The following is a 26,941-nucleotide window of genomic DNA, read 5'->3' as shown; positions in this document are numbered from 1 at the left end:
TTTCCAGTATCGCTGTTAGTGGCACAGGATTTATGGTCACAGTAACAGTAGTACTATCAGTATACAGTAAGTGGAAATAAGAGCAGCAGTGGTTATATCAGCAGTGTCGGTAGCAGTAACAGGAACCCGTGTGCTTTGTGTTCTGGTTGTGGACTGTTCACAGGTTATGACTCTGTCGGAAGGGAAGAAAGTCTGCTGAGAAAGAATGAACATTTGTAATCGGTGAGTACTGAACTGAACGGAGGAAAACGCAACAGAAAACCATCATCATGCTCGATGTCTGTTCATACACTCGGCCGTTTGTGTGCTCAGAAAGAAAAAAATAAGCAATCCCTCTAAACTATTGACACACCAGGATCTATTTCTTTCACTGTCTAGAAAAATCAAACAAAATGTTTAGTCGTCAGTGGCAAAAATATGTATTGTCAAATTTTCCATACAACTCCTTATTTCTTATATCATGACTGATTTTTAATTTCTTTCTAATTATGTAGTTTTCATTCATTTAGCAATCTTTTTTCATTGATCATATAATTTTGATTTATATTTTAAGTAATTTGTTGATTATTAATTTGTAAAGTTAGTTTTTTGTTGAGCTGTGAAAATTTCATTTTTGCTTGAGTGATGGTGACAATGACCATATTTTTGGAATTATTATTTGCCGTAGTAAGTACAGATTTACAATTATTATTTCTTACTTACATCTTCCGTTTTTATGGAAACTGAACTGAATGATGTTTAAGTATAACCCTTATTTTTAAGCATGAGATGACAAAAATATTCAACTTGCAATGATAATGATAGCCTATCAAGCTGAGAAAATCGGTATAACAACAACAGCAACAGAAAAAAAAAAAAAAAAAAAAAAAAAGACAGTGGCCATCCGCATTGCCATCGTTTTTGACCTGCTAAGAGAATAGGTTCTTCACTGAGGAGATGTAAAAAAAAAAAAAAAAAAAATTGTGTGCAGGAATCCACAGGAACATTTCATGAGGTGTTTGATCTTATGACAAACAGTTTACTTACTCTTCATGAGTTTGGACACTTCATTGATAGTGTCTTTCCAAAGCCACAGGTATGCTGATGTCTGTCGAGGTTTTTAGTACAAAAATAATAAAGCTCCAAATTTCTCTCCCCTGTAACTACCCTGTCAATGAATAGTCCACTGTATAGTATTGACATGTAGTGTGGATTTGGGCTTACTTTAAATTGAATCTTTTGGCTTGTTGCTATATTTGACACATAAAGTTGAGTAAACATATGCTTGACAAGCATCAACAAGTCACAAATGTGGTTGCAAGGCAACTGGTTAAATGATAAAAATCATAAGAAGCCGTTAAAATGGATGTTGCTTCGTATACAGTTGTGAATGCTTAGCTAGCTTTGATATGTGATTGATATTGCAGTTCAGTGTCACGTTTACTGACTAAACAGTACAGCAGATAAAAAAAGTCAGACAAAGAAAGGAAAGACTGCTAAAATGCGTCATGAATTCAGAGAAACTGATCTACAGACTACCGTGTCAGTCTTGTCGTGAACACAGCCTCACTTGAAGGCACCAGCAGCCGATGGATGTGGCGATTGTGTTTTGTTGAGTTGCAGTTGTGGGTCCAGTTGTACAGCTGTAACAAAGTTTAGGCCCAGGTGATGACAGGTGAATGAAAAGTCCAATCCAAGTCAGTTTAGGGTGCATTTCACACACTTCCCTTCCTCTCATTACTTAACTTAACTTAACTTCTGACAACCTAAAAGTCGTCTTCCTTTGGTGAAACAACCACGTTGCCTTTTCCACCTGTGACAACATGGATTCAATCAGCCAGTTGAGAAAAGCAGTCACCTGGGGTTGAATGGGACAGTACAACTATACAGGGTTTATTTTCCTGCCTGATGAGGGAAAATGCTGAGCCCTAGCTTTGAGACCACATAATCAAAGGTGGATGCCGTCAATGGGCTGACATCACGTAGGTCGGCGGGGCAAGCATCAAACAAGAAGTTGACCCTGCAATGCATGAAGTGAGGACAGTGACAAGCTAGTTTTCATCATGAGGTCATAAAATTGTCATAGCTAATATATTGCATTATAGTGTTTGATGGAAACACAAATATGACCTACTACTGCAACAACATCAGTAAAAAAGGAACCAATATCAGGTTTCTGTTTCTGGAATTTGGTTGTTTTTACCCAAACAAATCTGGGTGAATGGGACAGCATGCCTTTGTGTGACTGAGACAGTGCTAAAAGCCTGTGCTAAGGAAGAAAATCATCAAGTTTGGAACAGAGGACCATGTATGTGTATGCCACGTGCTCTATATTAATAACGATGTTTATGGACTTTGCTAGGTGTTCAGATGATGTGTTCATCAAACAGTTTGTGGGGGTGGGGGACAGTTTACAATTCATTTTGGACTTGAAGCATTTTTTTTTTTTTACTGCAATTGACCCTTCACTAATCCCCTCCTCTGAACAGCAACCATCCAGTCAGAGCTTAGTAACTATAACTTGGCACCAGCAGGCCTGTCCAGCTTTGCATTTTTCTGCATGTTAATGTGATGTGCATGAGAAGAGTGGTACTGCGTATGTCAAGAGTTATGAGGGTGGTGTCTTTTGTCTAGTTTTTCAATGGTAATGAATGCTGTGTGTTCTGCTACATAGCTACATCCTTGTTCATGGTGGACATTACCAAGAACCTCTAAGAGCTGAACGCAGCTTCTCAGCTCTCTGCTTTCAAATGTGAACTCATCTGAAGTGAAATTAAAGCTGCAGCAGCTGGAAAGAGGAAACACTTTGCATTTTCCTGCTCTGAGAGAACAAAAGCTGCTATGACATGTGAATCTGCTGCTGAGTGTGAAAACTCCTTCAGGCATTTGGTGAGAGGTTTCAGGATGTGAAAAGTCAAGAAAAGGAGTTTAACAGATTTGCTGTAGAACCAGCTGATGTGTCTGATGAGCTACAACATGAAATCATTGAGCTGTAAACCAATGACGAGCTCAACAACCTCCCTCAGCTCCAGTTCTAGAAACTGTATGTGCGTCCTGAGGAGTTTGCATCTCTGTTTGGGACAACCCACTACTGAGAACAGCTCAGTGACTCTTACAAAGAGTAAATTCTGTAAAGACTGACTGACACAAACCTGGAAAACCAGCTGTGAGTAGCATCATCTTCATCATCATCATCATCATCATACTACCATCTGACACCAGACAGAACCAGCAGTTCCAGCCATTGCATTAGAGGTTAGTGTGGTATATGTGGTAAATATTTTAGTCTGATCCTTGAAGGACGTTCTAAAAGTTGAAATGGGCATTGATAGGAAAAAGGCTTCCCACTCCTGGTTCAGGGGAAGGTCGCACTCCAGCATCTTGAGCCAAATATACAATAGATTCGATTACATTTGCCAAATTCATTACTTTTCCCTCATATCCTCAAATCCCTCTCTCCTGTAAAAGTGAAGCACTGTGCCAATGAGGCACAGCCTAAATCTAACCACTGTTCACCATTTATCAAGGAACAACATTTTAATGACTCTACATTTGATCATTTTTTATTTTTAATACCATACTACCAGGCAAATTAGCTCAACATTGAAATACACAAACAATGCTGCTCCCTTGTTTACGTGGCATGGATCAACAGCTGGTGAGACACAGATGTTATGGCTGGGACACGTGGCTTTAGCCTCAGCATTTTGTCATGTACGCAGCCATCAAGCACATATTTAAGACCCTTTTACAGGATTCTCGTTCTAAAATGTGTCACATGGAAACGTCAGCTGTTGACAGACTTCTCAGCTGACTCACGGAGTTCAAGCATTAGCATTACACCTTTAAAGTGTCCATGGTTGTAAGCTAGAAATGTTTACTTCTGTGAGGAATCAAAGACTTAGTAAATCTGCAAGTGTTATCAATGGAAACTTCATGTGCTGTGTCAGGATGGAAGGTCGACAGGCGTAGCAACAGTATCTAAGAAGGGCGAGGCGTAGCCAAGGGTCAGTTCAATGTACTTAATGAAGTTTGGACTTAAAGCCTTTGTTTTACCTCAAGTAAAGCAGGATTAAGGGATGGAGTGGGAGGGAGGGGTTGTTGTGACGTCGAGGATAAGCAGCTTCCAGTAATAAAAAGTAATGAACTTGGAGTCTTAAGTCGTAAGAGTGAACAGAAAAAGGAAAACATGCATATGACATGACATCAATGTATGAACTGATGTTAATGTTGATGTTAAACTACTTCAAATTTCCTATAACACGGTTTTGTTTTTTTTCCTTTCTGAATGTGTTGGCAGTATAATTTATGTCCCGAGCTTCCACTACTTGGTGGTGTAAAACCTGAGAAAATCTGTTAGATTATTAAATTAATTCTTTCTTTTTTTTTTTTTTTACACAATTTTTTTCTAAGCCTGGAAATAGTCAATTTTCATGTGAATTGGGTTTTTTTTGTTGTTGTTGTTTTTTTAATATATGGAGTCTGCCTCAACTGAGTGTAACTCTAAATTAGACAACATAAACTGGTCCCCAAATTTCCTTCTGAAAACATAGGGCATGTCCGTTGTGACCTCAAAGGGAGGATAATGTAACTTTATTTAAGTAAAGTAAATTTACTTAAGTATTGTACGGAAGCGAAATTTTCATCTAGTTGTACTGTATTTAATTTCCATTTTATGCCAGTGTATACTTGTACTGTGCTTCACTGCATATCACAAGAAACCTTGGTCTCCAAACATTTCTTTGACAGGTGTAGTTACTACTTTACTTATCTGCATATCAAATATGATGCATTGTTATTCTTTTTTTGTAACAGAGTATTTCTTACCTTTTACTTTACTGAGGATCTGAATACTTTGTCCACGTGTAGGTAGTCCTGACTAACTTTTTATTTATTCCTCAGTGAGGACATTTTTCAAATTTAAAGCTGATTATTTCACCAATGTGAAGATTTCTATTACTCTAAGAAGAGGTATGTACTGCATGTGGTAGCCTGCAGGCCTGTGCATACATTGTGTAAATGTGTATGCCCATGTGTACGACTGTACGTACCATCTGGGCCACAGAGCACTGTGTCAAACGCCTCTTGTCCGCACTATAGTTGGAGTCACCATCAGCACATTTCCAGCTTGTGTAAACACAATAAGAGAAAGGGTCATCATCGGGTCACATACACTGTCTGTGGCTTTCATAGTGGCTCTATGAAAGTTTGTTTCTGACTGACACAAAAGCAACAGTGTGGACACAAGGACTGACACAGACACTGATTCATCTCTGTGTTAAAGCTAAAAGTAAACCAGCCATTTTATTGCTCAGGTGTCAAAGCGTGGAAGCTCGACAGTTGAGTTTTGATCGCACTGCATTTGCTGATACGAGGGCAGTTTTCGTCTGAGCGGCGATGTTGCGTCTTCAGTCCTTCGTGGAGGCTGTGTCATGTGAGTGAGGGATTTTGTTTCTGAAAGATCAGTCATTTGTGGTAAGTCTTGAAGCTGGAAGCTCTTGCTTGTAGAGTAGTTTTTCATTTTGAACTCGAAGTCTGTTTGCTGTTGGTGCCTGCAGCTATTTGCACCAAAATCCACTTTCCAGATGACACGGGATGGTAAAAATATGAGAAGTGCCTGGTTGTGGTAAAGACTGGAAATAAATAACTAATTAGGTTGAGCTGAGTCAGCAGTGTTTAGCATTGAGTAAAGAGATATTCTGAATGCTGAAGCTCCATTTTCAGCCAGTTATTATTCATACAGCCTGTGCTTACGGTGAAATGACTTGAAATAGAATGTGTGTTGATGGTTGATGTCCCTCCTGTTCTGCTGTGGTATTGTATATGCTGTTCCCACACAGAGAGGGAGGTCGCTGTGCAGAGATGGCTATGGTATGCCTGACAGACTTTGAGGAGTATGCTAAGGAGCATCTCTCAAAGGCCACCTGGGATTATTATGCAGCTGGAGCAGACGAATGCTGCACCAGGGACGACAACTTACTGGCTTACAAAAGGTACAGTGGGAAAAATAAAACTTACCTTGACATGCAAGGTCATCACAATTACACAATTTAGCACCACAATTGAATATTTAAGACCTTTTAAATTTACCAAACAATGAGAGTCTCCATCTTAAACAGCACAGACAGTGACACAGAACAGCTTAAATGGTTCTACTGATGGTTCTGCTCAATAACATAGAAATTCACCATCAAGGCCTGACATTATTTATGTTAAAGCTTTTGTGGACTTTTGACTGCTGTAACTGATTTCTCTCCATACAGTACAGCATGTGTGGTTGTGATAAATTTCATGCTGCACTGTTATGTCCACCCTGCTGTAGTGAGTATGGAACTGTTCATGAGGTTTTTTATCTTCTCAGAGCTTCTCCTTTGTGTGTCTCTTCATGCATTCCTCTCAGCTTTCCTAATGTCTCCATAAAGTGACTGATGGACTGTTTTTTTTCACTCTGATGGTTCTGTTCATATATGCTTTTGCTCCAACAAACTTCTTACATGGGGTTTGTTTGCTGATGCATTTGGGCTCAGGTTAGAGATTTTCCCCAGCAGGAATAAAGACTGGCCTGTGTCTTGGAAAGATGATCTCAAGTCAAAGCTTTGGGGAAACAGAATCCCAGATTCTGTCTCTTCTTAGTCAAAGAAATATGAATTGTCCAGCAAAAACAGCATTGCATCATCTCGAGAGGGATTCTCTTAAAAGAATGGCTTCATTTGACAATACCGGTATTAAGATTTTACAATACTTGGTCAAGAGGCTGGTTTGTTCCACCGTTAGGTAAAGGTAACTTTTTGTCCAAATGAGGAAAATAAGTGGAAAACAAACATAAAACCTACATTTACATATGTATTTTACAGATTTATCCTTTTTGAAGAGGTTATCTAAGAGGTTAGATAAACATGGCTGGTGAGATAATAAGGTATACTAATAACTATTGCTAGTTTTTAGCCATTTTTTAACTAAATCATTTTAAGTAAAGTTTTATCTATAAGCAGCTCCTCAGTTCATAAACTAGCACATAAAAAACACCATGTCAAAATATAGAATTTTGTATATCACCCACTGCTGCCTCCCCTACTTCTTAAGATGGTCCTAATGCGGTCTGTTCTCCACACTCAGGATCCGTCTCAGGCCTCGCATCCTGCGGGATGTGTCAGTGAGTGACACCCGGACCACCGTTCAGGGGACAGAAATCAGCTTTCCAGTTGGTATCGCACCTACTGCCTTTCACTGCCTGGCCTGGCATGAAGGAGAGGTGGCCACTGCTCGGGGTGAGGACTGTGTGTGTGTGTGTGTGTGTGTGTGTGTGTGTGTGTGTGTGTGTGTGTGTGTGTGTGTGTGTGTGTGTGAGTGAGTGATGAAAAGCTATTAACATACAGAATGCCCTGATTTCAATGTTTAATCATGAAAGCTTTTCAAAAATGCAAAAAGAGCGGATTTTTTTCTTTCAAAATTTCTGAGTTTGTAGTTGTATTTTCAAGGTTTTTATCCAGTAACAATTGCCAACACTAGATGGGAGCATAAGATTGCAGTAATCCTGTGCTGTAATGAAGGCTCTCTGGTCTTTTCTCTTTTTTCTTAAAGCTAATTTAATGCTCAACTAATAAAATGGCCAGTTAAGTTTTCAATAATTATTATAGTTGTTTAATTAAAGCCCTGGTGGTGCAGTTTGGAAGAGGACTGTGACGAGAAGACAATTACTCTTCCTACATTTCTGAAAGTCAGAGGCACATGGACACACTGACACTGTCAGTGTACAGTGTACTGACAGCGTACTGGGTGACTGAACTCAGCTCAACAGGTGAGTTTGATCCTCAGTGACCCCTATAATAATTTCTCAACTTCCACAGCCACAGAGGCACTCAACACCTGCTACATCACCAGCACTTACTCCACCTGCTCAGTGGAGGAGATAGTGGCAGCAGCACCAAACGGTTACCGCTGGTTCCAGCTGTATGTGTACCGGGACCGGAAGCTGTCAGAACAGATTGTACACCGTGTAGAAGCGCTTGGCTACAAGGCCCTGGTCCTCACCGTCGATGTCCCCTACACTGGAAAGCGCCGCAACGACATCCGCAACCAGTTCAAGCTGCCGCCGCACCTCAAGGTCAAAAACTTTGATGGAGTGTTCCAGGTAACAGTTTTTCTTGACATTTTCAAAATTTAATGACATAGAAGAACAAATTAAATGAGACAAGACAAAGATAAGACTGAACAAGAACAGACAAGACTAAGACAAGTCAGGTCAAATGAGAAAATGTGAGATACGTAAGACAAGGTTATTTTATTCACTACTACACTGATGTAAACTTGAATACTTACATTGAATGAAATATTCATACCCAAGCTGACATTTTTTAGAGTTACATCAGATGTAACATTCCAGATGTCTTGTTCATAATTATATTATGAAGTTATATTATGAAGTATTTCTCCATCACAAATTGCTTGTGTGACCCATGAAATGTAGCTACAAGACATATATAGGAAATATCTCAAATCCATGTTCTGGCAGCGTCATTATCAGGGAAAGTACAAGCAGCAGTAGTTGTCCAGAGACCATTTGTATATCAAGTGGACCCTTAAACTAGTTGGACCACATGCACTATAAGCAGGAGGCAGCAGTCCCAGAGGAGTATGGGATCCCAGCCAACACCTTGGACCCGTCCATCAGTTGGAAGGACGTTTACTGGCTGCAATCCATCACCCGCCTGCCTATTATCATCAAGGGGATCCTGACCAAGGAGGACGCTGAGTTGGCTGTGGAGCATGGCGTCCAGGGCATCATTGTGTCAAACCATGGGGGGAGACAGCTGGACGGAGGCCCAGCCTCGGTACTTCCTGTCCCTGTTACTTCTCAAGTTAAATATTAAAGCTCATTTTGTTTCCAATGTTGTGTTTATATAAGTGAATGCAAGTATACCACCATTATGACTGTACCTACCAGCAGCTCTGAGCTCACTGAGTAACATAAGACATCTTCATCATCTTAAATCTTCAACAGTATAGAAGAGTAAAAACAACAGGTTGCTGTTTTATGTGTTTCCTGGTGTCTTCTTGTCACATTGAGGTTGCCAGGCAACCAGACAAGACAGCAGGAAGTCACTTTTCTGTGTGTGAAATAGTTTGGCACATAAACCCCCATAACATCATCACAAGTTGTTTCTTTACAGATTAAACAAACAGGATAAACTAATGTGTTCATTAGCGAGCTTTAGAGACGCTCTTAGGTGGATTTTGGTACCTTCGGACAGAACCAGGCCTGCTTTTGCTCCCTGTTCCCAGCCTTTATACCAAGCTAAGCTAACCAGCTAACCCACAGACGTTAGTGACGAAGTGGTACTGATCTTTTCATCTAACTCCCAGCAAGAATGCTGATAAGCACATTTGCCAAATTGTCAAACTATTCCTTTAATGTTACCACTGGTAATGATGCTGTAGTATCTGACAGTGATAAACCTGAGATGTAGATACCATGAGCTTGTTATGGTTTTGAGCCACAGTGTTCCCCAAAAAAGTAATGGTAATATACACAGTCAAGCCTGGGCTACAGTGCAGAATGAAAAGCCAGGTGGAAACACAGCTACACTTACCAGCATGTGCTCTGTTGCTATAAAGTGTGTTGGCCCTGCTACATCTTCAGCTCTGTTGCCAACAGATTGATGCGCTGTCAGAGATCGTGGACACCGTGCAGGGCAGGATCGAGGTCTATCTGGATGGAGGAATCAGGACAGGAAGTGATGTATTGAAATCGCTGGCCTTGGGAGCCAAGTGTGTTTTCATTGGACGTCCAGCAGTGTGGGGACTTGCATACAAGGTACAAACCACAACACTGATGTTTCCTTTCCTGTTTAGCTTCTATCCCACATGTGCAGACTCCACTAAGCTGCTGTCCTTGACAGCTGAAGTTTATCTTTGAAAGACATTGACACTGTTGAGCTAAGGCCTTGGTGTAAGGTTTATATTCTAAACTATTGTTGATTTAAACAGTTAAGTTACAAAAAAAAGGGCATCATGATCAATGTCTTCATGAAGGCGGTATGTGTGCGTGTGGTTGATTTTTGGAGAGGCCACTGTGGGTTTTTGTTGTTGTTGTTGTTTTAGCTGTTCTTCTGTTTTAATGTGGGTTGTTTTGTTTTGTTTTTTGCATATCATGTTGCACATGTTCCATTTTAATATGTTGTGATTGTGTACAGCTGCAACCTTGGTCTGGTATTTTTGAGCTCAATGAGACTTCCTGGTAAAATAACGGTTTTAAAAAAGTTAGTATTTGCAAATTGTAGCACTGTTATTCTGTCTAAACATCCACAAAGTCAAGAACCAAAATGAAAAGCTAAAGCTGACATATACTGATGTTAACTTTTCACAGATTGTATTTAGGCTTTTCCAGTAATTATGGGTCCTGTGTGATCTTTCAGGGTGAGGAAGGGGTGAGGGAGGTACTGCAAATCTTAAACGATGAGTTCCGTCTGTCCATGGCTTTATCAGGTGAGACGTGAGGTCACGCCACTCAAACTGACGTGATCAGTGTAACCATGTTTATGTTTGTGGCAAAATAAGTACAGCAACATTCTGACTCTACTACAACAACAACATCTCATATTGCTCTCATCCAGGCTGCAGGAACGTGGCAGAAATCAACAGGAACCTCATTCAGTTCTCTAAACTCTAACAGACCAGCAGAGGGCAGCACTGAGGACAACAACGTCACCCACTGAACAGGATCCACAACTGAACCAAACCAGCAGTGTTGAGCAAGAGCCTGAGACTCCACCATGACAAAGAAACTGAAAGATGTTCATCTCAGAACCTGTGACTTTGTCAAGTAAAAACGAAACATGCAAGCAGCTTCCACAATTTGGAAATGACTTGCGTTTGACATCCAATATGTATTCATGCAGGAGTGTAGGAGTTAGACAGTGTCCTGGGAAAGCTGAAGGTTGGCAGGAGATTTAGCAGTTGAATAATGAAAGTGTTTTTGCTTTTGGACTGGAGGGGATGGAGGCACTTTTCATGAAGGCAACACAACTTTGGTTTTATTGTAACAAATGCAACTGATAGTGACATGTCATGACACACTGCAGTTTGAGATGCTGCCAGTGCTTGTGGTTCAATAAACGTCAGCTGAGGTGATGAAGATCTGTTGCTCTGGATCTATTATTAGTAGTCACTAACAGATGTGTGCATGGCAGAAGTCTGTCTTTTGGTTTTGTTTCCTAGCTACATACTCAAGGGAATTAATGTGGACAAGCTTTGAGCTTTAATGCAGGGAAGATTCAGGTGCAGTATTTCTCAACAATTTGGCTGTGAAGCACACAATTGCCTCAATATCTATAGAAGATATGGGTGTTGAATTAAAATGAATATAATCTAATTACTCCAGGGAACAGCACAGAAAAACTAACCTGCTCAGTGATTGCAGCGCTTCCACCAGCAGCTAAAAACACAGTGGACTATAAACTTCCACTTCAAAATGTCAAAAGACCATTTTGTCTATTGTCTCTCTGTGGGATTTCATTTTGTATGTTCCCTGTTTTCATTCTGCAAAAGACATGAAAATAACATAAAACATGAGAATGAATGCTAAACAATTTCAGAAAATACATTCCTCCTTGTGGATTATCATTCTTGTCTTACCCAAGTAGATAAGCGAAGGCCTGCTCATGCACCTATGTGTTCATTTCAGCACCTTCAGAACAACATGTGAAACCTTTTGTTTACTTCACTAACTGTATTTCAAGTATGACACATTGGGGTAGCAAGCGTCAAGATGCAGAAAGGCAGTGAGAAAGAGAAGTAGCACAGGAAGTGACTGAGGTGTCGGTTAAAGCACAGAAACGGCAATGCTCACCCAGATACTCCAACTCTCCAACCAGACGGTGCAGTGCAGCAGACATTTTCTGCTCAGTGTTCCAACCAACCCTGGCTGGTTAGATGAGCAGGCTGGAGGGAGGCATCAGGTCCAGTCTGCTGAGGAGGATTTCTTCCAGGTAGGTCACCCACAGGCACAGTACACGACCATGAGGTAGCACAGAGTCGTATGTGTGTATTCATATGGCTGTGTTTCACTACTCAGATCCTTTAGTAAAGTAAATCGACTAATACCGCTCTGTGAAAATACTCCACTGCAAGAAAAAGTCCTGCATTCAAAACCTTACTTGAGTAGAAGTTTGTATTTTCAGTAGCATTCTGCAGTAAAATTATCCCTGTTTGTGTTTTACTACTAGATTTGTTTTTGAATTAATATTACTGCTGCATTAATGTGTATGTTGCATTTTACTGCTGTAGATCTACTTTATTTACTGTTGGGTAGTTTCATCTACATGGAATTATATAAAAAATCAACAGTTTATGAAAAAAATGTCTGTTTTCAGTTTTGTGGTGATGCATTTTCCAGTTAATCCAAGAGAGGTTGCAAATAGTTGATTTATCTTAACGAGTAGGATCATTTTGTTGTCCATATGTCCATTTAATCCTTCAGTTTATCAGAAATATTCACATTCAAATTGACCACAGTTGCAGATATGTTATTTTCACTGCAGGAAAGGTATTAAGAATTGTAATCTGAACAGTAATGATGCAATATAGCGATATAGCTTTGAGTTGCACAAAGTGGAGAAAGTACAGTTCTTGAGTAAATGTACAACATTCCACCATTGAATTTAGACAAAAGTACTGCATCGTTTTACTCATTTTAATTCATTACACTTGTCAGTTGAGGAGGAGCTAATGTGTCCTAACCCATCAGTAATTCAAACAAAAAGGTCTTTCAGACTCGATCATATGACAAGTAAGATTACAGAAATGATACCACTTAAAGATAACATTCAGCCGTACAACAATGCATTGCAGTTATAGAACAAGAGGAGCTGCAACAGGAAGAGCAAATAACTAGATAATGGTAACTAAATGTGACACATATGGTACATGGTATAATGTGAATAAATATGTAGCATAAAGAAGACTGTTTGTAATATCTTTGTCAAATTGTGCATTACTAAAAGTGATACCAAACATTGCTGGTGCTGAATATGAGTACAAAATAATAAACATTTCAAAAAGTCAACCATAAAGCCTGTGACACAGCCAATCTTATCTCATGACAAACATGCTGCTATTTGAAGTTTCAGGTTGCAACACATGGGATGTGGAAAATGAATGATTTACTGTCCAGCTAACATGCTAAATAAAACCTCACAGAAATGTCACTGTCCACACAATTTAATATGTGTACTCTCTAAGACATCATTAGTGTTTGACTGTGAAAGGCTTCACAGTTTCACTAAGGAGACTGAAGTTCAGTGACATTTATACTGCCTGCCAACAAGAGAGGCTACATCAAACACACACACACAAAAAGGACATTACAACAGGTGACTGACTGACACAAAAACTGGGTCAACGATGAGTCATCTTACAGGAGACATGATACTTGTGCATTAGCGGGGATGCACAAAAGTAACTTTAATAATATGTAAACTTGTCCTGTAGATGTCTTCTTCTGGGATCAAAACAGCACATTGCTGTAGTTTCTAAAATCACTTTCTCCCCTTTAAAGCTCTTCTTTTGTCACCATGCAGGAAGTCTCATCAGCGTCCACAACCCCAAGAGGCCAATGACATGGGGTGAGCTGTTTTTTTGGGTTTCAGTATGTCAAAGAAATGATTTAAGGGTGTTACTGAGTTTAGCACTTGGAAGACTCTGTGTTGAGAGGTTGGAAACAAGATGACAAAAAGATTTTTGATTTTCTTATTTTCATCTTGTCTGTGCTTCTACCTGCAATCATTTTCCAGCATTCGTTTTGTTCTCTACAACTGTACAACACGCTCCAAGTTTGATGCTGAATGACAGAAGCACATGCTACAATATGTTTATCAACGATTTCTATATTTTCAAACGTTTAAGCTATTGAATTTACTTACTTATTTACTTATAATTCTAAAGAATATACAATGAAAACTTAAACTGTGTGTTTAAAGCATCACAAACTTGTTTTCCTGTATGTTGATACACATCAGATTGATGGATGTCAGATTAATCTAAAATTAATATCTTTCACTAATCCAAGTGATGTTCTAAATTTTTTTAGAAAATTGAAAGAAATGTTTACAAAATGTGCATTTAATGCTGGTATTTTGAGTCTTTTCTCTACTTTCAGTATTTTATACCTGAACTCACTGTTTATGAGTAGCTTCTCAGGAAACAGCTTCAAGAGAAGAGGCTCACCTTAAAAGGAGGAACCATTGAACTTGCAATACAAAACAGATATGGGACTTTCGTCAGCTGTATTGAGGACGCAAGCCCTCTTTCAAGATACAAACTCCATCAATCAAACGCTTCAGCTTAGAGATGGTTGGAGTTAGGCTTCAGGCCATGTGAAGAGTGGCCTGCCAGTTCAAAGGAAGGAAGTGGCATTTGTACAAATCCTAAGAGGAAGTGCTGTGACACAAAACTGTAAAAGGTTATAGAGGCTTTCAAATTTGGCACATTCGTAAACGTACTATTTTCTACTTGTTCTTGCCCCATTTGCATTAAATTGATCATACGTAGCTGATCATACTGCTCTTAAAGTCACCCACACCTCGTCCTCTGTAGGGGAAGTGGAGACGACAGCGGGCCGGGGAGGCTGAGCCGCAGACTGTCTCGCCTGGGAAGCAGGCATCAGTCCAGGGATCCTCCGAGACCTCCAGCTCAGCCCGAGAGACCCCCTGCTCCGCCTGACAGACCTGTTCGTCAAGGTGTGTGCTCACTCGCTGTCTGCGGCTTCAATTTGCATTGTAACTATTGATCCCATCTGACACAAGAAAGATGACAGATCAAATAAATATAAACAACTGCAATAAAAAAAATCAAGGAGACAGTGATACAATAGAACATGTGAAAGTAACTAAGTGCATTAAGTACTGTACTTAAGAACAATTTTGTAAAACTTTACTGGAGTATTTCCATTTCAATGCCACTTTATATTTATACTGCAATACGTATAGAGAATTATAGTACTTTTTACTCTATTTCCTCACCTCTAAATATCTCTTCTCCATTTGGATTTGATAGATGAAAGGCCTTCTCCACCAGCCCCAGCTCCAGCCCCAGCTCCAGCCCCAGTCCCAGTCCCAGTTCCAGTTCCAGTTCCAGCTCCGGCTGCGGCTCCTCTCCCCCCACCCATGGAAATGCCAGTTAAATGTCCAGACAAGGCCACCAAGCCCAAACTTCCGCCTCGGCCGCTGTGCAAGGTGTTCAATAGCACTGAACACGGAACGGCTGTATTGCAGGTATGTTTGTGACTTTTTACCACTAAATCAAATGGCTCAGGGTAATGAACTTATTTTGGAGTTGCACACCCTCTTGCCTGTAATAAACTGAAGGCACTTCATATATCATATAGGTTTTTACATCTACATTATTGTAACACAATTAACTCAACAGTGGGGCTTTTTGTCTAAAAATAAGAGTTACATTATGCTTAAAACACAGTCTGTCATGAAGTGGATTTATTTCCTGCATTGATAAGAATTTGTCTTATAACTGTCCTCTCTGCGTTCTCAAAGGAAGGAAAGTGTCCTCTTCCTGTGTGGTGCATATGGAATTGTTTTCCATGAAAAAAATCCCTTCATGCCTTAAAATGGATTAACTGTAACTCTACAATTTGCCTTTATTTAGTATGCACTGATGAGTATGGATATAGGCTCCATCTCTTTCTCCACCCACCCCTCCACCGCATGTCTGCAGCTTAAGCAGACCTGCTTACTCTCAATTCTGCTCATCAAACACACAAACCTCTGCTTGTTTTCTGTTTTGCTATCTATTGTCCACAATGACAAGTGGTAATGCAGGTGTAATTCAGCCATACATGTTCAAACTGGGAACTGACTCCAAAGAAGGAGAGATGTACAGGCTCTCATACAGAGTTGGTGGTTGGTAGTGCTTGGTTCCTTTGGTATGTGATGTCTGAAACCCTGCCTGTCTGAGTCGGTGTTTCTGAGACTGCCTCAGAGAGTGAGAGTGAGAATATTTAGCCATGGCATGAACTGCTTATTTCACTCCTGATACTGTATGTCTTTAAGCATATAAAAAAACATCCCAACATTTTAACAAAGTTAAAAACTTGATTTTCATTGGCATGGGTCTTGATGAATCTAGTCGGGGCCTCCAATCCCTAAAGTTTCTCAGCATTATTATGATTGTGATTTGCTGAAGTAAAATTCAACATACCAAGTTATTCTTGACAAGTATTGTTTTTTTTCCACAGGGCTTCCATACTTTTCGAGCAGATGAGACTCTCTGTGATGTAGTCTTGGTTCCTGGGGACAGCAATGAAACTTTCCCAGTCCACAGAGTCATCATGGCTTCATCCAGTGACTATTTCAAGGCAATGTTCACCGGTGAGTGGTACGGCTTTATTAGGCTGAAAAGCAGACAAGAAACTTGAGTTCATTACATGATGAAACGTACTCAGTGACAAGTGCATTAGTACGTAATGTAAACAAACAGAATAGCTGCTGAGATATAGCTGAGATATTTCAGTAGTGGACAGACAGACATAGCCATCCTCAGAGCCATGTCTTTCACATAGTTAATGGCACAAATACAACATCAGGTCCAATGTGGACACAAAAATTCATGTGGGGCTGGGACCTTTGCTACTTTCAGATCCCTATCACCAGTGACACAATGTTTGTCCTGAGGTTACTACTGTAAAGGTTGTATGTAACCATTTTAGGACATCTCAGTCTTGAGGCTTGTCAAAAATAGTCAAAGAAAAGAGGAAGGACTTGCTGGGATTCTTTCTTACTTCTGCATGAAAGATATTTGCATGTGACACCAATATTAACTAACACACTTTTATTATCTTCACACCGTATGAGCAGCCATGCTTTATGGTGCCAGCTGTGTCTTTCTAGCTTGCTGACAGCGCACTTTGGCGTAATGCCTGCACAACATAAATCCTCTGACATGATGCAAAATCACTCATTCACCTTGTCTTTGTCTCTTTGTACTTGTTCAGGAGGCATGAGGGAGCAGGAGATGAGAGAGATCAAGCTGCATGGGGTCACTAAGTTGGGTTTAAAGAACATTATAGACTTCATTTACACATCCAAAGTCAGTCTCGATATGGGTAATCTTCAGGATACACTGGAGGCTGCCAATTTCTTGCAGGTCATGCCTGTCCTGAGGTTCTGTAATCAGCTACTGAGCAGTGAGGTGAGAAGCTTTTGTTTCAGTGTAATGTCACACTCTTATTATGCTGCATCAGTTCATTAATGGGGAGGTTTTATATTCAGCTAATGGAGGTCTGGCTCTGGCTGTCAGATCCCTCTGAGTGCTTGACTGTCCTTTAATGCCCTCTCTCTCAGGGTCAATTATACTGTACAGACAAGAGACATTTATGTGTGACCTTTGTATGTGATTGCCAACAGCTGTACATGCAAAATAGAGAAAGTAATGCAGAATGAAGCAGGCAATTATTTTCATTCACCTAATTTATTCCCTTTCTGTGTTTTTCTTTGATGCAGATCACTATTGATAACTGTGTGGAGGTGGAGCGCATCGCCACAGACTTGCTTCTGGAGGATGTTCAGCTGAATATAGGTGACTGCAATGAAACTGATCTGAGAGCACAGTAACGAAAGTACAACCTTTCTTCGGTCTGTATAAACACATAGATGAGGTGGAAGGTGGGAACACCATAGAGATTCTGTATTGCAGTTGTTCAACTCTTCAGATCCTCAGCAATCCCTAAAAAAGTCTACCCGTTCATTTGTCCATTATTGAACCCACTTTACTATTATCAAAATGTACTGTAAGAAGACTTAAGTTTTGTGCATCAGGCATCCTTTTGGTTAAATAACAAAAATAAGCTGGAGGGTCACAATTATCAATGTTGTTCCTCTTTGTTGTACCCTAGGTGAGTTTGTGAGCCAGAACCTCTCAGCACTGGTTGAGTGTGGCCGCTACCTCCAGCTCTCTGAAACCAGCATGGCCAACGCTCTGGCCAGCAACTCCCTGGAGGGTTTCTCTGAGCTGGAGCTCTACCACATCGCTAGAGGATGGCTGGACCATGACCACCCCAATCGCCGCTCCTCTGTCTATGCCTTGATGCGCCATATTCGCTTCCCATTGATGAGCCCCAGTGAACTCATTCAGATCTCACAGGATGATGAAGAGGGCGGAGACTCCATGATGCGCACTGAGACGGCCTGCGTGAACCTCCTGCTGGAGGCCAGCAACTACCAGATGATGCCTTTCATGCAGCCATCTCTACAAACTGAGCGGACACAAATACGCTCAGAGGCCACCCACATCCTGGCACTGGGCGGTGTAATGCGACAGCAACTCGTTGTGAGCCGCGAGCTGCGGCTATATGATGAAAAGTCTGGCCACTGGAGAGCCCTGAAGCCCATGGATGTGCCACGTTACCAGCATGGTGTGGCTTTTCTAGGCGGCTTTCTCTTCATTGTTGGAGGTCAGAGAACCTACAATTCACTCTACACCCAGGACGATATTCACATCAAGCAAACTGCATGTTTATTTAACATGGGTATTCAATTAGGGATAAGCACACGCCAAATCAAGGACCCTAATCGTAAGTCATGATCCATGGAAACTGCAGGATAGGAGCCTAACAGAAGCATAATCCCCAATCTTTAAAATCCTAGTGCACAGAAACATAACCCAAGTCTAGTTTGATTGGTGAACAGGAACTGTAGACCTAAACAAATCAAAAGGAGACATGCCCATTTTTAATACATCAAGTATGACTCAAGTATGACCAAACAAACTAAATCTAAACTAAAACTACATCTAAATAAATGCATATGATTGATTCACAGGTTATAATTCATCTTCCTTTTTATTTGCCACTCTAAAACTGCTTCTTGTTGACTTCTCAGGCCAGAGTACTTATGACACCAAGGGTAAGACAGCCATAGACAGCGCCTACCGCTATGACCCGCGCTTTGACAAGTGGCTTCAGATTGCTTCACTCAACGAGCGGAGGACATTCTTCCACCTGAGCGCTGTCAAGGGGAAACTGTTTGCAGTCGGAGGAAGGAATGCCTCAGGAGAGATAGGTGAGCTGCAACTCAGTCACGTTTCTAGCAACCTAAGAAATGTAATTCCATTCTTTCTTTTAGCTCTATGTTTGGTCTCTACCAACTCACCCCTAAAATTCACCCCAAAACATCTCTCCAAATATCGCTTTGACAGACACGGTGGAGTGCTACAACCTGAGGAAAAATGAATGGACGTTTGTGACCAGTATGGTGGAACCTCACTATGGACATGCTGGAACAGTTCACGGGGGCCTTGTGTACATTTCAGGTAAGGTAACACTGTTCAATACACAGTCAGTATTTATCTTTATTGTTTGCAAGTGTTTGAAGATAGAACACGAAGCGTATTGTTTGCCTTGTTGTAACCATGCAGGTTTATGCCCATGTTCCCAAAGATAGTAAGAGATTGGTGAGGGCTATCTTCACAGTTCACTAAGAATGAACGGAGACCCACATAACATCTGGGAGGCCTTTAAATGTGCTTTCAGAGGTCATGCTATTAAGATGAGGTCATGGAAGCAAAAACAATATTTGATGAAGGAGAGGAGCTTAATCGAAGAGATAAATGAACTGAATAAAAAGTTGGACGAAATGCGGCTTCCCTCTGTAGAAATAACTTATTTACATAAAAATAAGCCATTGGAACTGGAAAATTTATATTCTGGGTGTGTAAATGGTATCATCAATAGATCTCGTGCTACTTGGATGGAAAAAGGGGAAAAGTGTGCTGCTCTTTTTTTAAGATTAAATCAAAGTAATTTTGTCAAAAAAAAACTATTATGAATTTGTATGCCACAAAAAGTGTTTTTTTAACATCTCCTCAGGAAATATTGTGTCAGGAGGTGGATTATTTCAAAGCCATATTTTGTTTTGAAAATGAACCCTTGCTGACTCTGATATTGATTTATTCTTTCCAGTAAACTATGATCAGATACTTTCAGTGCAGCAGCAAAGCGAAGGTGAAATACTAGAGGAGGAGTTACTGGATTCCATTAATTCAGAAGTATGAATAGATGAGAAGCCTGTTTTATGGGAAACATTTTGGAGAAACGGAATTGTTTTTGTAAACGATATACTAGATAGTACAGGTGATTTTCTTTCATATGATAAATTTTGCAGGTTGTATGGACAAATTTGTAATATTTTTAACTTCAATCAGCTGATTTCAGCCATCCCAATCAATTGGAAACGGAAGTTAAAATGTAGAGGATACAAACTGCAGATCTGCGCACCTATTACGAGATGTCAGAAATGGTTATCTAGAATAAAAATTAACAAAAAAATTTAGAATTTTATTTTACAGCGCAGAGGCCTCACCGCATTCCTACACTTAGTCTGTACTTTTTGGAAAGACGAATTCAATATTTTGATACCTTGGAAACAGTTTTTCAGAACAATTTATAAAAAACAATTGATTCTTACTCTAGAATTTTTCAGTTGAAGATTTTTTATAAAGTTACTGCTACTAAAAAGCAACTTAATATGTTTGATATTGTAGAGTCACCATTATGTAGATTTTGTAATGAAGAAGAGGTTTGTGGACCAAAATCCAAAACTGGCTAAGAACATTGGATATCTGCTTCAAGAACTAGCCTAAATATGTTTGTTCAAAAATATATTGCAAAGCCAGCTTCTTTTGGAAAAAATAATTGCTACAAATAAGTAGAAAGTAGCACTACATAATATGAAATGGGAAAAAATCTCCTCTATTGAAGAGTGGGATAATATACAATTATAAATATGCTCTCTCATATGTTATTTTGTGATGCTGTAGTAAATTTATTTTTTTAATATTTGAAGGGTTCCTATATTTTATTTTGTCTTGTCTTATTTTGTTGTTTGTTTGTTTGTTTGTGTGTATCCATTTGTGTTTCTTTGTTCGATGTTATGTTATTATATTGTCATGTGTGCTATGTTTGTTTGTATGCTCGCCTGCTTTAAAAAAAGAAAAAAAGAAAAAAAATGAATGGAGATGGGTGTTTAAAATGGAGTTTCAATGGTAAATATCTGTTCAGCCACTCTGGAGATATCAATGTTTGGAGTCACCAATTTGAGTGTGTAGGTTTCACGAGGTAAAATATCCACAGACTATAAGCTGTTGGTGGGTGATTTCAATATTTTGACCCTCACCTTGACCTTTTGACCAAGGGAAAACACACTGCTGACAACAGAAATCTCTTTGAAACGTGTCCTTAATGTGTCATATTAAGAGGATATTGAGCTGAGGAACATAGGACCCAAGGAACATAGTGCATTCCCATTCATGTCCATTTGTCTACTTGGCTGTCTCCGTCAATATACTGGCAATACAGACTTAAGCTTTAGCTAGCAAGCAATGTATGCACTGATAGTGTGCATGTGTGTGTTATGTGCTGTCTCACAGAGATGAAGATGGAGAACTGTGTGAATCCCCATACTTGTTTGTCAGAGCCTTTCTAATCTACCCTTATGACTCATATGATGGTTTCTATTCTGCTACCCCGAAGGCTAACCTTTTAAGCTGAGCAAAAAGCATGTGGTCAGGGAAAGATCATAGTCATGGCTGGAGCTACAAAAAAAAATTCTGGTAAAAAGAAACCAATGTTGACTATTTGCAGGTGAAAGGGACACGACTTTGACACACAGTCGCTAGTGTTGACCACACATGCTTTGCACAACCAAGCGTCTACGATGACTTCCTTACTTCCGCACTATCATCAGACCGTCAGCAGAAGAGAGCTTGTCAACAAACAAAACATTCAGCTTTACTCACAAAAATGCATTGTTTGTCTGCTTGAGGTCGAACAAACATGATAAATGTATTTCCTTCCTGATAAAACACCTGCAAAGCCAATTCTGAAGAAAATTTTGAGACCTGCTTCGTGCACATTCATGCAAGCAATCTTCTTTCCTACCTTTTTTCCTGGGATAGTGTGAAACCATTGGCGGGAATGTATGTAGCGTCACCCATATGCACAAGTGTGTGCATGTGCATCCTTGTGTTTGTACATGAGACAAGTAAAACTGAGACCCACTCATGGAATAACTGCTCAATAGTGGACCCCTTTAATTTAAATGATGGCGATGCTTCCTGATGGGAGTGTTTTGTGGCACAACCTGCACTTTTACACTGTAAACAGAAAATTGGAATCACCAAAAAACACTACATCAAGTCAGTTTTATTTATATAACAAATCACAATTTACCAAAGGGCCTTTACAATCTGTACAGTATACAACACCCTCTGTGCTTGGATGTGACTATATAGGGGTACTCAATCAGCCAACACTGCAGAACCTGCCAGTTTGGGAGTCCAGTCCAGTATAAACTCAGCTCTGAAAGGATCCTTGAATATAGAATGTTTTCATTCACATCTAAAACTGGACCTTAGAGATTTTCTGCAGGTGACAAAATATTCCATTTTGACAAGATGAATTATTGAAAAGTCTTGCTTGGCTGACCTATTTGAAACCACTTCCTGTTTAGCAGCAGACTCTCATGAGCTGCTCTCAGCCTGATCTCAGGCAGGTTTCGCAGCAACCTTGGACAGGAAGCCAATTTGTCACGTTGAGAGCAGAAACATGAGTTTCACATGTAAGACTGAGATGCAGGAAATGCGAAGACCTGTGGTTGAAGTGGTTAACAGCAGAAAGCAACAAATCTAAAGCCCACGACTCTCAAAAGCTTTGAGTGAGTTAGTAATATATTATATAGCAGAAAATATACCATATTCATTTCATTTCACCAGGGCAGTGCTGAGTTGACACTCAGGCTCATTATAAACTAAACAAAAACACAAAGTTATGTGCTAAGTAAAAGGCTTAAAGTTACAGGAAAATTGATTTAGAATTACAGCTTTTCTGCATCTCTATGTATGAACATAAGTACTATATTGTAAACCGTCAACCACTACATCCTGAAATACAAACCAGTGAGCCCTGAGCTTATCAAACTGTTATGGCTAAGATGTTAACCAAACAACTGCCTGACATACTTACACAGGTGGCAGAGACGGCTCAAGATGAGCATTACTATGAGCTGTTTTTGGCTCATCTTCACCGTTAGTTCAGTATCCTGTGTTTGGTCTGTCCACTATATCTGGCCGTTTGTGGGTTGCCAAATGTTTGGCTACAGTATCTTCACATGTAATTTGTGTGAGCTCTGACTTGAAACTGCTGTCTACTTTTTTATATGAAGCAATGTCTGAATAACCAAAACAATGAGCTAAAGGTGGGTCGAAACTACACAGAGCTGCAGAACAGACAGCAGTAGAGCTGTGGAAGTTGCACCCGTCATTCCACCTGCAGTATGCTTGATGTGAAGAAAGCTTACAAAATTACCATGGTGGATAGATGTTATAGATGTTAGATGTTATGGATAGATGTTTGTGATAAATAATAGATGTGACTTCAAATGTAGCAAAGTTCAATAGTTCAGTCCTCAAACTTCAAGATTTAAGTTCATTATTCAAAATGCTTAAAGCTGAACAGCGCAAAGAACCTACATGGCAACAAAGGAAATTAAAACACCAGAAAATGTGCTTTTGCATGTTGTATCTCAATTACTATACTTCTAACTCCCTGCTGAAACAGAATAGATAAATACATAAATAGGTCACAACAAGGCTTACATAGATGGTAGGAAGTAAAACACTGTACGGTCCTGTAAACCAAAGACGTTCTTTTAGTGTTATCAGCTCTTCTGCGGAAAGAAGCTGCTAAGACAAAAAATGACACGTTGAGTGATCATTTGAACTGTATCATTTTTATTTTGGGATGCTTCAGTGGTTTGTTCAGATTGACATGAAGGCAGGAAGGTTTTATGCTTGATTTATATAATAGTTACTGTTATACTTATGTAGAAAGAACATATCTTCAATATTAGAAAATACAGTATGTATTGCTGGATGATGTCATTTCATGATATATGCAGAACATTTCTGGACTGTTCAACCCTTCGCTGTTCAGGGCAACTTTCTGTTCCTCTGTGAAATACAGTAACCACGACCTTGTCTTTGACCTTTACAAGGAATGAGCAATGTAAAGACATCATCCTTAAAAGATCTATAGATGACATTGCCTTTAGAGTGTGAAAGGAAATGTGCTGACCACGTCTGTTTTCGATATCCGGCCACAGGACAGTGCTGTCCTGACCTCAACATCAAAACTTTCCCACAGACACTTGTTATTCACTTGACAGATTTTCTTGGGCGCACAGTGTCATTTTCATACATTTTAAGTACTCCTGATGTGTTTACACTGGATCAAATCAAATGTAGTGTTGCATACAGGGATTTTTTGCCACATGCACATGACGTACTGAGACAACCTTATATCATAACGAGCAGCTGTTTCCAAACATTAAAGCAACATTTCGCCGGTGGTTTTTTTTGCAACTTGGCGCCCTAACATTTCCAGAGTGCATCATATTTTATGGAGAAGATATTTTTTTTCCTCTGATGTTCACCGGGTGCTCTGCCCCAACTCTCAGTGATTTACAGACTTCCCTGATGGACAGATAAGCTGACTACTGAGAACACAGAGCTAGCTTCCTCTTGGTGTGTAGCGTACTGCCAGAAATGTTTCACACACAGGAGATTGTACCCAATCAACCCAAGTTACATCGTGCAAGAACAGGCACCAGGGTCACAGAGTGGCAACATTCTCCCTTAAAGTCCATGAACCATCAAAATCAAGCTTTTTAAGGTAAAATAGTTGCATAATATTCCTTTAACAAGCTGGAGCCCTGAATATCTACCAGATTTTCCTGTGGGAAATGTTAGCTCATTTGTATGTGGTAGGCTAAGTGTAAACGTTTGCCACTAGCCTATATCTACTCTTCTAAATAACACACTTTAGTGTCTGAAGGATTGTTTAAACGGGAATATTTCTAACGTATCGTAACATTTGTTGGGTTCTGTTTCGTCACACAGGTGGCATCACCCGTGACACATTCCAGAAGGAGCTTTGGTGTTACGATCCCGTCGCAGACACATGGAGTCGACGAGCCGACATGACAGAGCTCCGCGGCCTGCACTGCATGTGCACTGTAGGAGACAGACTCTACGTGATGGGCGGAAATCACTTCCGAGGCAGTAGCGACTATGACGATGTCTTGGGCTGCGAATACTACAGCCCAGAGACAGACCAATGGACAGTGGTGGCACCAATGCCACGGGGCCAGAGTGATGTCGGTGTGACAGTGTTTAACGGGCAGATCTATGTGGTGGGAGGATACTCCTGGAACAGCAGATGCATGGTTGACATTGTGCAACGGTATGATCCAGAGCGGGACGTGTGGGACAGAGTGTTCAACGTGCTGGAGCCTCTGGGGGGGATTCGTGCCTGTACAATGACAGTCCATCTGCCGGAGGGGTCCGTGGATGAGGCCCAGATACAGGAGTGTCCACTGCCCACAGCTCAGAGCTGATAGTGCACCACCAATAGGGGGTTTCCAACTTGCCGCTGTCAGACCAGAACTGCCAAGATGAAATTTGTCAGTAGGTTGTGGCAAACAGAGGGCAAAACAGGAAATAGTGTGTGTTGAAAACACCAGCTGCAGGTGCAAGCATGGTTAGCTAACCTTAGTATTCAACAGTTTGAAAATTCTACACTTTTCTATCAGACACTTTACTCTCTTTTAGTTCCTGTTCTTGCATTTACTGTCAGCCATGAAACATCCCTTCTGCTCTGCTGCTTGTGTTCTCAAACTGCAGTTTCAGAATGTAAAAGGAAGCATTCAGTACATGCTTGATGAAAAGTCAAACCCACCCTCCTTCTCAAACTGGCTGGACACTGATTCATGGAATATTGAGTATCGCTGTGTCACAGGTCAGAGTTAAATCTGATTGATTTCTGAGGCAAACAAGTCAGGATCAGTTAGACATAAGGCCAATTCATCTCTTCAATGAAATAAATGAAATCACCTGAGTGAATTTTGGTGTAAACGCAGCTTTAGACAAATGGAAATAATGTGATCCAAGGATTAAGGTGGCATTATTTTATCTTCTCATTGCTCTTCCAATCTCAATAAACTAAAACAGATTTTATCCTGCAAACAAGTGCAGTCTGTGTAACATGTGTCCTATCTAGCCCATTACCTTGCGGCAGTGTGGCACAGAACTGTCATCTATGATGACGCACAAGCTGAGAGGAATAAACTGAGCTCTCTGTATCATAATGAAGTATGAAGGAATGTATCAAAAGCCAATTACTCATTCATCGGTTTTTAATTTTATTCATGATTATGGAGTTTTAGGGCACAAAGTCACAAGATGTAAGCAAGAATGTGGCTGTGAAGATAGCATGTCCTTTTTATGATTTGGAACTTTGATTGAAACTTGCTATCATTCTGTTACTGACACAGAAAGTCACATTTTCACCAAAACAAAGCTGAGTGAACTGACCCATAACAGCACAGATCCAACAGAAACACACATGAGGAAATCCCCTCAATAAAAGCTGTAATAGAACAGATTACATGTCAGCTTTGGTCTGAGAAGGCTCGAACTACTCACAACTATCTATAATGAAATCTATCATTCAACGTAACCGGTATTCAGTCCCTTAATGCCTCAGCAATGACAGATCAGCCTAACCTAAGAAGCCTCTGGATTTCATTGCTGTACCTTTGAGTTCAGTCAATTACTGTCACAGTGGCAAAATGACATGTTTGATTTGTTTTGTATATTTATATTGATATTCAGTCTTTTGAGATTAAAATGAAATGTTTATTCTCTTCATGTTACACTAAAATCACATTATTCACTGTCAGGGAAGGCCATCCAACAGCTGTACAGGCATATGAACACACACATTCTTTGGTGGAAACTCCTCTTGGGACTTCATCCTTCACCTCTAGATAAGACAAACACAGCAGTGATATCAACTGCAATGCCAAGGACTACAAATACAGGAAAGCTAACACCCACATGA

General features: G+C 40.1%; 2 protein-coding genes across 3 annotated transcripts; both read left to right on the top strand.

Moving 5' to 3' along the window:
• Positions 1-205: 205 nt before the first annotated feature.
• hao2 (hydroxyacid oxidase 2 (long chain)) lies at positions 206-10,648 on the top strand. Of its 2 annotated transcripts, none has more exons than XM_076747486.1 (8): positions 206-222; positions 5,820-5,972; positions 7,096-7,247; positions 7,827-8,110; positions 8,589-8,810; positions 9,635-9,793; positions 10,395-10,464; positions 10,593-10,648. In XM_076747486.1, the coding sequence occupies exons 1-8, from the start codon at positions 206-208 to the stop codon at positions 10,646-10,648; spliced, it is 1,113 nt and encodes a 370-aa protein (XP_076603601.1). The 2 variants fall into 2 exon arrangements, with proteins under 2 accessions (XP_076603601.1, XP_076603602.1); XM_076747487.1 differs by lacking the exon at positions 206-222 and adding an exon at positions 4,583-4,599.
• Positions 10,649-11,829: 1,181 nt separating this feature from the next.
• LOC143330410 (kelch-like protein 9) lies at positions 11,830-26,061 on the top strand. The gene is made up of 11 exons (XM_076746980.1): positions 11,830-11,966; positions 13,557-13,601; positions 14,572-14,714; positions 15,031-15,248; positions 16,226-16,358; positions 16,982-17,178; positions 17,490-17,565; positions 17,882-18,439; positions 18,867-19,046; positions 19,183-19,296; positions 24,940-26,061. Exons 1-11 carry the CDS (start codon positions 11,911-11,913, stop codon positions 25,434-25,436), a joined length of 2,217 nt encoding a protein of 738 aa, XP_076603095.1. The 5' UTR covers positions 11,830-11,910; the 3' UTR covers positions 25,437-26,061.
• The last annotated feature ends 880 nt before the right edge of the window (positions 26,062-26,941 follow it).

The sequence above is a fragment of the Chaetodon auriga genome, chromosome 13 (genome assembly GCF_051107435.1).
Source record: "Chaetodon auriga isolate fChaAug3 chromosome 13, fChaAug3.hap1, whole genome shotgun sequence".
NCBI lineage: Eukaryota > Metazoa > Chordata > Actinopteri > Chaetodontiformes > Chaetodontidae > Chaetodon > Chaetodon auriga.
The sequence above is the reverse complement of the archived record's forward strand: the minus strand, read 5'-3'. Positions and strand labels throughout refer to the sequence as shown.

Coding starts and splice junctions, on each gene's coding strand:
- LOC143330410 (XM_076746980.1), top strand. CDS start 11,911: ATGAGCAGGCTGGAGGGAGGCATCAGGTCCAGTCTGCTGAGGAGGATT. Junction 18,440..18,866: donor CTTTCTCTTCATTGTTGGAG/GTCAGAGAACCT, acceptor TTGACTTCTCAG/GCCAGAGTACTTATGACACC. Junction 19,297..24,939: donor GGGCCTTGTGTACATTTCAG/GTAAGGTAACAC, acceptor TTCGTCACACAG/GTGGCATCACCCGTGACACA.
- hao2 (XM_076747486.1), top strand. Junction 8,811..9,634: donor TGGACGGAGGCCCAGCCTCG/GTACTTCCTGTC, acceptor TGTTGCCAACAG/ATTGATGCGCTGTCAGAGAT. Junction 9,794..10,394: donor TGTGGGGACTTGCATACAAG/GTACAAACCACA, acceptor GTGATCTTTCAG/GGTGAGGAAGGGGTGAGGGA.